Below are 13,371 nucleotides of genomic sequence, written 5' to 3'. Positions count from 1 at the left end.
AAGAAGGAGGAGGAGGTGCTCCAGGCACTGGAGCAGAGATTCCCCTGCAGGCCAAGGATAAGGCCATGGTAATGCAGGTTGTTCCCCTGCAGCCAGCCCATGGAGCACCACAGTGGAGCAGAGATCCGCCCTGAAGTCCATGAGAAGCCCACACCGCAGCAGGCTCCTGGCAGGAGCTGTAGCCCTGTGGAGAGAGGAGCCCAGGCTGGAGCAGGTTTGCTGGCAGGACTTGTGATCCCGGGGGGGACCCAGGCTGGAGCACGCTGCTCCTGAAGGATGGCACCCGTGGGAGGGACCCACACTGGAGCAGTTAATGGAAGACTGTCTCCCGTGGGAGGGACCCCATGCTTAAGCAGGGGAAGAGTGTGAGGAGGAAGGAGCGGCAGAGATTAGGAGTTAGGAACTGTCCGCAACCCCCATTTCCCATCAGAGGTAGAAGAGTCAAGAGTGAAGTGAAGCCTTGGAAGAAGGAAGGGGTGGGCAGAAGGTGTTTGCAGTTTTGTTTTTAATTCCTGTTATCCTACTTCGTTATTAATTGACAATAAACTAAATTAATTTCCCAAAGTCAATTCTGGTTTGCCCATGATTGTAAGTAATTTGTGAGTGTTCTCCCTGCCTTTATCTTGAGCACAGGCATTTCATCGTATTTTCTCCCTCTTTTTCCAAGGAAGGGGTGGGCAGAAGGTGTTTGCAGTTTTGTTTTTAATTCCTGTTATCCTACTTCGTTATTAATTGACAATAAACTAAATTAATTTCCCAAAGTCAATTCTGGTTTGCCCATGATTGTAAGTAATTTGTGAGTGTTCTCCCTGCCTTTATCTTGAGCACAGGCATTTCATCGTATTTTCTCCCTCTTTTTCCACTGAGGAGGGGGAGTGAGAGAGCAGCTGGGTAGGCACCTGGCAGCCAAGGTCAACCCTCCAGACTAATCTACACTACTGTTCGGAAGTTTCAGTAAAGTCAATCACGTTACTGCAATATCAAACCACGGCAATGAAAGACTAAAGCTCTTCGCTTTCGAATCACAGTATACAGGACAATTTTTACACTTCTTGTACATCCTTTACACTCTAAAGAAGGAAGCTATAACAGGAAGCTACTAATCGACCAGTTGGAGTGAGTCCAGAGGTGGCCACGGAGAGGCTCAGAGGGCTGGAGCACCTCTGCTATGGGGACAGGCTGAGAGAGTTGGGCTTGTTCAGCCTGGAGAAGAGAAGGCTCCGGGGAGACCTTATAGCACCTTCCAATACCTGAAGGGGCTACAAGGAAGCTGGGGGGGACTTTTCACAAGGGCCTGTAGTGACAGGACAAGGGATAATGGGTTTAAATTCCAAGTGGGCAGGTTTAGATTAGATATCAGGAAGAAATTCTTCCCAGAGAGGGTGGTGAGGCACTGGAACAGGTTGCCCAGAGAAGCTGTGGATGCCCCATCCCTGGAAGTGTTCAAGGCCAGGCTGGATGAGGCTCTGAGCAACCTGGTCTAGTGGAAGGTGTCCCTGCCCATGGCAGGGGGGTTGGAACTAGATGGTCTTTTAAGGTCCCTTCCAACCCCAACCATTCTGTGGTTCTATGATTTTTATTTGTTCAAACTTTAAATATTTAAAAGTATTGAGTAAACAGGATTATTTGCACAAAAACCTTTGGCCTCATATTTGTAATGCAAAGACACTGCAAATTGCATTTTTAAAGGAAGACAAATTCCTATGCATGTGTAATGGTTTGTATGGTAAATGGTTACACAAAGGCAAACACCAAACAGCCCATGTGAAACACCAGTTTTGTTAGAAAGATTGTTTGGGAAGCTTTAGTGAGGCAAATCTAAGTTTTGAGTAGTTTTGATATTATGTAAGCAGAAAATCCTCTGTTCATTCATTTTAGCAGATCACATACATGGATTAGAAACCAGACTTTTAGGAGGATTAGTCAGCACTATCAGGCAGGGAATAATTCGTTAGACTGTACAAAAATGTAGTAACATCCCTTCAGGATTTCAAAGGCAGAAGCTGAAAAAACACTCGTCAAAAAAACTAACTGTGGCAGTAACACAGAAATCTGAAATCACCCACTCAATGGGAAACAGCAAAGGAGACAAGACCTGTGATGCAGCACAAGATGAAATTCATACCAAAGGGACCTCTATGGCAGCATACTGAGTGCTGGAGATGTCACAAATCCAGCACTGGATGAAACTATCTGCACTATCTACACTCCACATCTTCAGGAGAAATATCAAAGAACTGGAAAAGAGGGAAAAGACATCAAAAACAATTAAGGACACCTACAATGGGAAATGAGAGGTCAAAACAGGATCTGTATTAATTAAAAAGCCCTTGATTTTCTGTCTCCTAAAGTCAAAGAAAATATGCAGAAGAATACCTCAAAGGCATCTGCACAAGCCATAGGACCTCAAATAAAAGCCATTGAGGCTAAGGCAGAACCAGACAGTGCTGGAGGAATTCCTTTAAACTTCTTGTGTAGAATGCCGATGAAAGACTATATGGAAAGATCCAAGTACTAAAAAGATTCAGAACTGGGCAAGCACTCAGAAAAGTGTCAGCAAAAGAAAATTCAATTCAAAGCACCTGACAGACCACCAAGGGCTACCCCACAACTACTGAGATCCCTGCATAGCACATTAACTGTTCTCAGAGACAACAACATGATGGATGATGTCTAACAGATATCCCTACAGTTACCACATTTGAATAAAAAGCAGTTTTAAACATTTGACGGGCTCACATAGACAGCTGGCTTGTAATGTAGCCCAGAGCACCTACAGAAAGCCCAGGTGCGCAAAACCCAGGAGTGCAAATCCAACTTCTCTGAAGCTCAAGGAAGAATCAGATCAGAAATAATCCTAAGAAACAACCACTCACTTTATCAGGTTTCACAAGAGGGAAACCAAGTTACCTGTCCTGCATATATGTAATATACTTCTTAGAAAGGAACAAGTTAAGTAAAAAATAGGCTTTACTGCAATTTTTGTTACCATATATCACAGTTGCTGAACTCACTATTTTGTCTGTGATCATTATCTCCTTTAATAAGAGATTTTTCTTCACAGGGTCCCTGTGATGAGTAAAGTTAGAAACCTTAGAGCTATAATAAAGGTGGGAATCAAAGACACTAATTCATTTCAAAGGAGACAAGGCTGAGAAATCTCAAATACAACTGCCCATTAACTCATCTCAACTGCACTCTACTTTCTAAAAGCGTATCAAGCTGAAGTAAGTGCTAGACTACTCTTACAGTTCAAATTGTTAGATTTCATAGAAAAAACTTGGCTACACGGCATTTCCCTGCAAGGTGAAAATGTCACGGACCCAGAAAACAGATTTCATTGGAATGAAAATCTACACTTTCAGAGTTTTCTGCAACTGGGCAGTCAGTGAGTAGCAAGGGACAAAGGGCCAGTCCTGACACCATGGGTAGTTAAAGCTTCAGAAGGAGAAAGAGAATAAGGTGCAGATGCTATGAACACTACCAAACTTCCAGAAGAAGACACCACAGACTGTGAAACAAATTACCCGAGAACAGATAGCAGGGTATTTTTCTCTATAGAAATTAAAGAGAGAAAAAAATAGAGTGCCAAAAATGAAAGAGTAATACAAGGCCCTGGAACAGACTTCAGGGAAAACCAATCTCTACAGATTTAATCAACATGATGGAAAAAAGAAACTTTGAATGACTTTTCCTTTTCTATGCTGGCTAGAATATGACTCAGCTGTTGAGATCCTATGACATCTGATTTCTTGCCCTTGCTTCAGTCATATATGCATTATTTCTGCTGGCATCCCTGTGCGGGACTGAAATCACCAAGATGCTTTGTTCAGGTGACATTAAACACTGGAGATACATAAAAAGCATTTAGTAATTTGACATAAAATATGAATGTCCAAACTAGGCTCTTTTCCCAGTTTTGCTTGTAAGGCCTGGTACAGCAGATATTCTCAAAGCCCATCCATATAAATGGTTGTAAATAGGTGACTTCTTACCACTTTTGCCATGCAGCTCAGTGGTTACAGCATTCTCATAAGATGCTGGGGATCCATTCCTGGCACTGGGCAGCCATCCCTGTCACTCACTCTTTTAAGGGAGGGTAGCTGAACTTGTAATTCATGAGCAAGAACAGGCATTTTTTTTTTGCCTGATCTCATACATTTGGCTGTGACAACACTGTATGTATATCCAAGCCAGCTTTAAGGAGCAGCCGTTGCTGTCCACCTACTGCAGCACAGACCCTGGTGCAAATGGCCTGAGAAGCAGCAAACTGATATGCCTGTGCTGCTTTGGTTACTCTACCTCCACCCGAGCTATTTAAGCTAAAACTCATACAGATACACCCACATTTACGAGGCAGCTACATCAGTGGTTGCATTACAGAGAAAGTCAGAAGTAAAGCTTACCACACATTCGTACGGCCCCACTGATTTCAATTAACAAATATGTTTATGGGCCTGCTCATGATTTCCATTAAAAAGTACTGAGCAGATGCTGACTACCAGTTCTGACATCCTTACAGAAAGAAGCATAAGAATGTATAACATTTTGCTTTGATTTCAAATCTTTTATTCAAGAATAGTCAAAGCACATTTTTAAGACCGCAGCACATTCACATGACAAATCTTCTCTGCGAGATAAGTCAGTATATAAATGAGAGCACAGCGTCGTTAACCCCAAGGTTAACTGAGCACTCAGGTTTGCCCTTCTCCTGCTGGAAATCTGGCTACACAGTTCTGTGCAGCAATGCTTTTAGACTAAGTAAGACAAATAAAGCAGCGATAAATCTCCGAAGGTTTAAAAACATTCCAAAGAGGTAATTTTTCACATCAAACTGTCAGGAGACATCACTGCAGGATAAACAGAAACTGATACAGTCTGACTGCTATGGCACGGTAACAAACACTAATCCAGTGCACGAGACCTGACACTGCACCCTACACCTACAAAGCAGAGGTCTCCTCCAGGGACAATGAACTTAAGTCTTTTCTGGGCTTGGATGAAAATTTCAAGGCAGATTTATGAATTATCTGAGAAAAGCCAGCTAAAAACCTCCTCAAGACCTGCTTCCTCAAAGAGGTGTTTTCCAAGGAGGCCACATATCAAAGGCTGCCCAAAGACATCCACTAACCATTATGGCTGTTACATCTCAGTGCTGCTGGAAGCCTATTATTTACTAGAGAATAATGTGGTGGTTTATATCATCTGCTGCCTAAACACGAGCCGTCGCCCTGAGAAACAAGACTGGAAAGGCCATGTTCTGACTCCATTCTATCTCCTTCTCCTAGGCCAGGACGAATGAACTCTACCATTTCTAATCTGGGCAACAGAGCTCAGCGTTTCGTGCTGCCTGCTTTGGAAAATCAAAGAACAGATCAATCCACCTTCCAGGAAGAAGGTCTCAGGCCTGGGCAGCTGCGATCCTTGACAGCTTCCTGCAACATGTCTATTCTGTTCTGCCATCCCTGTGCTGAGTGCTGTCAGAGTCAGACCTGGAGCAGTCAAAAGCTGGAGGTTTTCCATGCAATGTGCCCACGAGCTTCTGCAGAAGCATTCCCTCTCTGTCAGAGACTAGTGCGTAGAAATGGACAAAAAGTTCCTCTTCTTTGGCCTCCTTCTACAACCTTAAACTAGCCCTCAAGGAATATGATTGCCCAACCTGTCTCAACTCCCTACCAGTAATTTAGAAAGTAGTTTTGAAAAATGGTTGTCCCTTACCAGTTTCCAATGAATCGGGGATCACTCTGGTCAATATAAACAGTTGTCCTAGGATCAACATAGAAACCAATAAGAAGTCCTCCTAGTAAGTATCCAGCTGCCGGACCAAGTGCTCCCATTACGTACATGATGGCTGAGGAAATAAAAGGTCAGAGTTGTACATCATTAAAATAATGTTTCATTAGTTATTTACACATAAAATCCAAAAGTAAAAGATGCCTCTTAGAGCAGGGAGTTTCATACCCCAAAACCTCCAGAATCCTTTTTTGCAGCCTTCAAAGGCAGCAACTTCTGCATAAGCAACCATATTGATAAGAAAATGACTTTTCTGTACGTTTTCAATCAAATCATGAAGGGAAGTATATATTACTTTGGTATTTTTTAGGGAAACTATACTTCAACAGTATTTTTCATATTTGGTAACATTTCCTTTGAAATGTTAAATGTTAATGTTATAACAAAATTTAATACATAAATAGAGAAAATATAATCAATGGTAAGCAAACAGAAAAGCAAAGGAGAGAAATCATGTAAGACACCAAGAACAAAGTGCAACATTTTAGCTTAGTTATCAGCAGACTAATACTGGATTCAAAAGAACAATCAAAGTTAAGAAATCAAATATTCCTGTCCTGGAGATTGCAGAATTATGTTTTTATATGTATAGCCATGGGCTTGATCCTGTTTTCCATAGTGATACCACAGTGAAAAAAAGAACTAATTAACTAATTCTCTTAAAACATTCCCATGAGTAAAAAAGGGGCTACTCTCAGAGCTGTATCACAGGGGAGGGGGGATAAAATCACAGAAGCTACCACAAAAGGTAAACTGACTAAAGTAAAAAAAGCTTCCCAACTACAAATTGATTAAACAGATTTATCACTTTTAAATTACTCTTTCTTAAACACATTTTTAGTTTTTATGAAAATGCAATTTCAAATAATCAGATTCTGCTGAAGTCCTTTTTGCATAATGGTTTCCAGAACCGTGTTCACTATTTAAATTTATTCCAGCCATGTTTCCTTCTGGATTAATTGTAAACAATTCCCTGTATGCCTAAAATGCTCCATCAGACACTGTAACACCGCTCCTTAGTAGTAAGCGGTTAGATAATGGCAAAATCCACATCATTAGAAAGGAAAAAGAAACCCAAACTCCACCCACTATAATAAATTTTGTTTGAAAACTTTTCCTTGGAAAATTGATTCACAAATCTACAGCAAACTCAGGTTTCTTAGAACTTTATAGAGGAAACACAAAGGGAGTAAAAGAGTGACCTAATCCATTCAATTTAGTATTCAGAAAAAATACTTGTGCCGTACTTCTTCAGGTTCAGTTCCACCACTGAAACAGGCAAAACACAGCAGCTGCTTAGGCTAGAAGCACTACGCAGATGGTGTATTTTGTATACCTGGTAACTTTGGAGGTTTTTCTTCATGAGCAGAAATACAGTACAGTAAAGGTAAAAATAGCAGTGTACACTATGCTGTCAGAGGAGTGAATGCTGTCAACCATTTCAGAAGTATTTTAAAATTACCACATGCTCTTCAGGCTTCAAGATTACTTTTTTTTAACATAACTTAGAGGCAACATGTAACTTTTTGGATCTTTCAGAAAATGGAGAGCCCCCAGGTGCCTGCTCCAGGGCAGGCAAAAACCCATGAGCACACGAGTTCCACAACTGCCATTTTAAGTCACTTTGAAGCATCTTCCTCAGCACCTAGTAATGGCCAATATCAGCAATCAGACACCAAGTGCAGTAAACTCATTTGGACTTCGAAATAGGACTAAAGATAGAGCATGGCAATAAAAAATGTTGACATTTCAAATTTTAAAAAATCTGCCCCAAACCTTGCTGTGGAAGTGAAGGGAGAGCCATCTCCAACAATCACCCTGTCAGGCTGCTCCAGGGTGCTGGACAACTGAAATTATGGTCACAGCCCTCACAGCTATGCACCCCAACGCCCAGGTGTACTGGGTTTAGTGTGGAGGGGTTTTGGTAGCTGGGGAGGGGCCACAGGGATGGCTCCCGTGAGAAGCTGCTAGAAGCTTCCCCAGCTCCAAGTAGGATGCACCTCTGGCCAAGAGTGAGCCAATTAGCACCTCTGTGATTAACTTATTTAAGGCGAAGAAACAAATATAAGGCTGCAATGGAGAGCAGGGTGGGATGTGAGAGACAGCAGGCCAGATGTGGAGATCAGTACAGAAGGGCAGGGAGGAGGTGTGCCGAAGCAGTTTTTACCCTGCAAGCCTGTGGTGAGAGAGCAGGCTGTGCCCCTCCAGCCATGGAGGGTCACGGGGGAGCAGAGACCTTGCCTGCAGCCTGGTACAGACCCCAGGCTGGAGCAGGTGGCTGTGCTGGAAGGAGGCCATGACCCTGTGGGAAGCCTGCACAGGAGCAGGCTGCTCCTGAAGGACCACAGCCTGCAGGAGGGACCCATGCTGGAGCAGTTTGTGGCGAACTGCAGCCCATGGAATGGACCTGCATTGGAGAAGTTCATGGAGGACTGTCTCCTGTGGGAGGGAACTGACACTGGAGCAGGGGCAGAGTGTGAGGAGTCCAACCCCTGAGGAGGACGGAGCGGCAGGGGCCGCGGGGCACTGGTGGGGAGGAGGTAGAGAAATTGGGAGTAAAGCTGAGCCTGGGAAGAAAGGATGGGTGAGGGGAAGGTATTTTTAAGATCTGTTTTGTCTCATTATCCTACTCTGATTTGGTTGGTACCTAATGAAGTTGATTTTTCTCTCTTAAGTCTAGCCTGTTTTGCTCCATGACCATAACTGGTGAGTGATCCCTCCCTGTCCTTGTCTTGAACCACGATCCCTTCCTTATTATTTTCTCCTCCCCATCCCACTGCGGGGAGGAGTGAATAAGCAGCCACATGGTGCTTAGTTGCCAGCTGGCCTAAACCACAACACCAGGAAGAGAACTTCATGATTCCCAAACAAGCGACTAAGATTACTGGATGAAATGGAAAGGAAGCAAAACTGGGAACAGATTCAACAAGGATATCATCAAAACTGAACTCACTTCACAAAAAAAAATTCTAGAATTCTTCCAATTTTTTTTTTTTCTACTTGGGTCACTAGAAGGTCTCCAACTTCTGGGTGACAAAGGTTCTGAAACACCTAGATGATGTAGGAGAACCTTCTTTTCAGTCTCCTACCTGGCATTTCAGCTATCTCTTTCTAGGTCTCCTTCGTAGGGCCATGACCTGGGATCCTATCTAGGGTGTTGGACTGATTCAACAGCTGAGAAGTTTCAACAATAGAATGAACTAACATTTTTATCAGAGGATATGCTGGACTACTGTGATACAGAGGTAGGCCACATGGTATCCTGATGACTTTTTAAATTGCACTTAAGGGACTCCAGGATTTGTCTTTTAAGTTCCCAGCCATAACCTTGACTTAGATTTGCAAGTTGCCTTCAAATTTATATAGTCATAAAAAACTATGTTATAAAATAACAGTGATATCTCCTTTCCCATGATAAAATAGAGATGATGTACATTGTACAAGATAGAACTCTATTCCAAACAGTAAAATCATCTTCAAAAGATAAAATTAGAAAATTATGGTTAATACAGACATATGGGCGACAATATTTATCAGATTCTCTTCTGATTAGTTTTCACTGAAATGAAAAATTGTACACCTCAGAGTTACTGCATTAGCCATGCATGTTCAAGGCTGGCCAGTCACTGAGTACACTTCTCTGGAAATGTGGGTATCTCTAGGAAAGAGCATCTGCAGGTCACCCACTTCTAGCTGAATTAGAGCCATTTAAGAACTACTGACATTCAACATAAGCAGCTCAGACTGGACCTTGCAAAAGCTTTTTTTCTGCAGAAGCCTGTCGTAGCTTGCTGCTGCTGTGATGTTCGATCTTAAGTGTTCAAACCAAAGCACAGGTTAGTCTACTAAAGTTACACAGTATTTAAGGAAGAACATTTTAAAGACCAAAGACCTAGTTTCCCTTTTCTCTGAAGAACTCAGTGTTGTGGGGAGGAGTTTGCATTAGTAAGCATACCTCTTCCTCTTGGTGCAAATTCTCTTCAGCAGAGGGACAGTCTTTCCCAGCCCTCCCAAAACTGGTCTTTTTGATCACAACTTTACATCTGACATAGACTGTAGATAAGTAAAAATATCCTGGTTCAGACACAGTTAGTAAACTGGCCGTTTGCCCCCATGATACCCAGCCACGGTTATTTTAATTCCTTTGAAGTTCTGTACCTGAGGAGCTTCTCTGCCTCACTGAGTATGCTCTCAGCATGGCATATTATCTCGGGCACAACACCATACTAGCAAGGCTGTCTAGTTTCGGAACTGCAGCTGGCTATGGCTAACCAGGCTTTATTCACAGATGTCCATCACAGCAAAGATGACGGAAGGGAGAGAAAAAGGGATTCAAAGAAACAGTAACTGAATTATACATGACATTTATCTACCAAAGCAAAATAAGATTTAGCAGTTCCATTCTTCTCCACTGAAAAGTTTACCCTGGGACATGTTGTGATGAACGCTGCCATTTTGACAACGTTTGACAAAATTATATTGTCTACTGATTCAACTCACAAGATTCTTCTTCAACAGAAGAAAGCTTTATGTAGAGCCTACTGCAGCAAAGTCTAACTATGGTGAGATGGACTGAATTCTCTAGAGGCCTGAAAATCCCTGTGTTCGCATCACATGCGTGAAATAACTTTGTTATCAAAGATTTTACATTTTTTAATCAACCCACACTATAAAAATATACTGATAGAGAGGTCATAAAGATCCTATGAATGTCCTTTTCCTCCCCTCATCACATCAAATGACAACTTCAATATGTTTGCATATGGGACTGTGTAGCTTATGTTGCTATGGCATACTCAAATGCATACAATGTTAACCCTCTGACTGTGCCTTTTTCTATTAGTAATGCTAATAGCAATTACAGTCACAAGCATCACACTGTGCCTAGATGAACAGCAAGTACACAGCATTAGTGGGCTACAACAGCCTGTCTGGCTTCTGGGTTCTAAAAAATCCACTTTGGTTTAAAAAGTATAAAACAAAAGCATGTATTGCTCAGTCCCTCTCATCTCTGTGCACATACATGTCACCACACAGAGTTTATCACTGGATGAGGAGAACCACTGCTGAAAGACTCCATTGTTCAAATCTTGGCAGCACATCACCATAGTACAACTGCTCATTTCATACATGTGTAAGGCAAGCAGAATTTGACCTTTATTCTATTTTCAATGGAAGTTTAGAATTTGCAAAATCCTGCAAAAGCTACAGTGTGCGTTTTGGAGGTTTTTATATACATATATATATATGCATTTTTTTTCCTGTCAGTATAGTATGGCAATTTTATTAGATTTTGCAGGATACTTTTTAGTGACATAGAAATACAATCCTTTCATACCTGTGGATTTCAAATTTTTACTCCAAACGCTTAACTGTCATTAGCATGAGGGTACTGATTGGGAAGTCCAGGAGTATAATGTACTTCATCAAAGCAGTAACTCTGTGTCCTACATGCTGAACAACGCTCATCATGAGAGAACAGCACAAGGGAGAATAAAAGCAACAGAAAAAGAAAACATTCATATGAATTTGCATGAAAAGTCCTATGTTTATAGGTTACCAGTCTACAACCCAAGGAGTGAGCTTTAATAGAAATGGCAAGGTGAACTTCATATAATCCTGACTGTGTCTCTGCTAGGGGGGTGCAGAAAAAAAGAAAGACAGTCACAGGGTTACCACCTGGGATTTTGCAAGCAAAAGAAGCATCACCATGCTATGGTGCCCATAGCATCCTCTCTAGTCCTACTGGCAGCACATTTCCTTGGACAGCTGAGCTACGCTGTCACTGGAGACTAAGCAGCAGGGTATTTCTCTAGGGTATACAGATTTTAATTTCCCCACAGAAAAAAGCTGACAGGCAGAGGTTTCATCGGGGAACATATCTCAGCTCTCTCCTGTTCCCCGCATGTCCCAGCACTGTGATGGGGTAGCAAGGAACAAGCATAAAGCAGCTTCCATTCATAAAGGCACATTTACTTCACCCTGTCTAAATTCACTCACACAGAAGCAACCCCCAAAAAAATAAATTTTACCCACTCTTCTGAGCCTGAGGTCACAAAACTGAGGGGAGTTGTGGGCAGAAGCCAGGCAGACTCCTTAAAAGCTTTTAAGTCAGGAAATCGGTTCACTTCCTTCTTTTCTTCATGAACACACAACCAAACCAATCTATACATGCTTTAGGATTTGTTCTTTAATGTAATTATTTGTTCAGGAGAAAACAATGCTTTGAGCATTACTGTAGTTCAGATAATAATGTACAGTTCAAAACAATAAACAAAGCAACAAAACTATTCCAGTAGCCTCCCTTGAACCTTTTATAGAATATATTTGTATTTTTTTTTCCACAAGCAGTTTCTATTGATCTAGGAAACACATTTTTAGAGAAGCATAACCAAAGCATAATTTTACATGCCTACTGTGCAAACCAAAATCAATGGTCCAGCTTACACTCCATTAAAAAAAGCTGAAAGTTAAAAAATGCTGCAAGTTAAATACAGATATGCCCAGTGACTTGCCAGTACCAGATGAAAAGGATTGCCTTTTTACTTTTCTCTTACACATCTATTACTAAGAGATCACTTGTATCAAAACAGGTATCATTCCCTGGCTTAAACAGCTAAGCTGCTTTATGCTTTGTATTCTCCATTTGTGCCCATGTTCTTAAACATTACAATGATTTTCACAGGGTCCAATTTTAATATCATACCAAAAAAAAAAAAAAAACAAACCAAAAAAACAACCCACACCACCCACCAGGAAAATACGCCCAAATAAAACAAGCTAAAATAGTCTGCCTGTCTCAGACTGTACCCATCACATACATGCTTTATGCTTTGTATTCTCCATTTGTGCCCATGTTCTTAAACATTACAATGATTTTCACAGGGTCCAATTTTAATATCATACCAAAAAAAAAAAAAAAACAAACCAAAAAAACAACCCACACCACCCACCAGGAAAATACGCCCAAATAAAACAAGCTAAAATAGTCTGCCTGTCTCAGACTGTACCCATCACATACAGTCACTGCACCACCCACCAGGAAAATACGCCCAAACAAAACAAGCTAAAACAGTCTGTCTGTCTCAAAGTGTACCTGTCACACACACTGTCACTGCAGTGCTGCTCCCAGTCACTTGCTATGCTGTAGAGCCACAGTAACTACAAGGCAATTCATCCTAAATCAAAATTTTGCAGTACTCAGCACTTATCTTTACGTTACGCTATCAACAGCTGTGTGCATGCAATCGGTTACCTGCAAACACTGAAAATAGCAAAGAATGGCTTGCACTGCACCATTTTATTTCAGCCTGAGAGATACCTGGCTTAAGAAAAGATTGCCCGAAGAAAAACTGCTCCGGTGCCTACAATGGATTTCTTTATTCCTAAAACCTGAGAACTGTGGAAGTAGACACCCAAAGGGCAACTGGAGACTGTCTCATTCTTTATAGACTAGTGTTTTGTTTGGAAACACAAACACTACTTTGTTTTTTCCTTCAAAATCTGTCCTTTCTCCCCACGCCAGAGCAGGGGGATGCCCAAAGGAGGCTGTGACCCTGTGGGCAGCCCAGGCTGGCT

The 13,371-nt window shown here is 41.8% G+C and overlaps 1 protein-coding gene across 1 annotated transcript in view; it reads right to left on the bottom strand.

Annotated features, from left to right (window-relative positions):
* The window catches only part of SLCO5A1 (solute carrier organic anion transporter family, member 5A1), a gene marked incomplete at its 5' end in the record, with an annotated part of 75,737 nt that overhangs the window by 35,962 nt on the left and 26,404 nt on the right, over positions 1 to 13,371 (bottom strand). Inside the window, one exon of the mRNA XM_010153087.1 lies at positions 5,719 to 5,851. Coding sequence (XP_010151389.1) covers positions 5,719 to 5,851 — 133 coding nt within the window. The remainder of the gene's footprint in view (positions 1 to 5,718; positions 5,852 to 13,371) is intronic.

The sequence above is a fragment of the Eurypyga helias genome, unplaced genomic scaffold, assembly GCF_000690775.1.
Source record: "Eurypyga helias isolate BGI_N326 unplaced genomic scaffold, ASM69077v1 scaffold3596, whole genome shotgun sequence".
NCBI classification, from domain to species: Eukaryota; Metazoa; Chordata; class Aves; order Eurypygiformes; family Eurypygidae; genus Eurypyga; species Eurypyga helias.
Note: the sequence above shows the minus strand (reverse complement) of the source record. Positions and strands in the feature narration are given on the sequence as shown.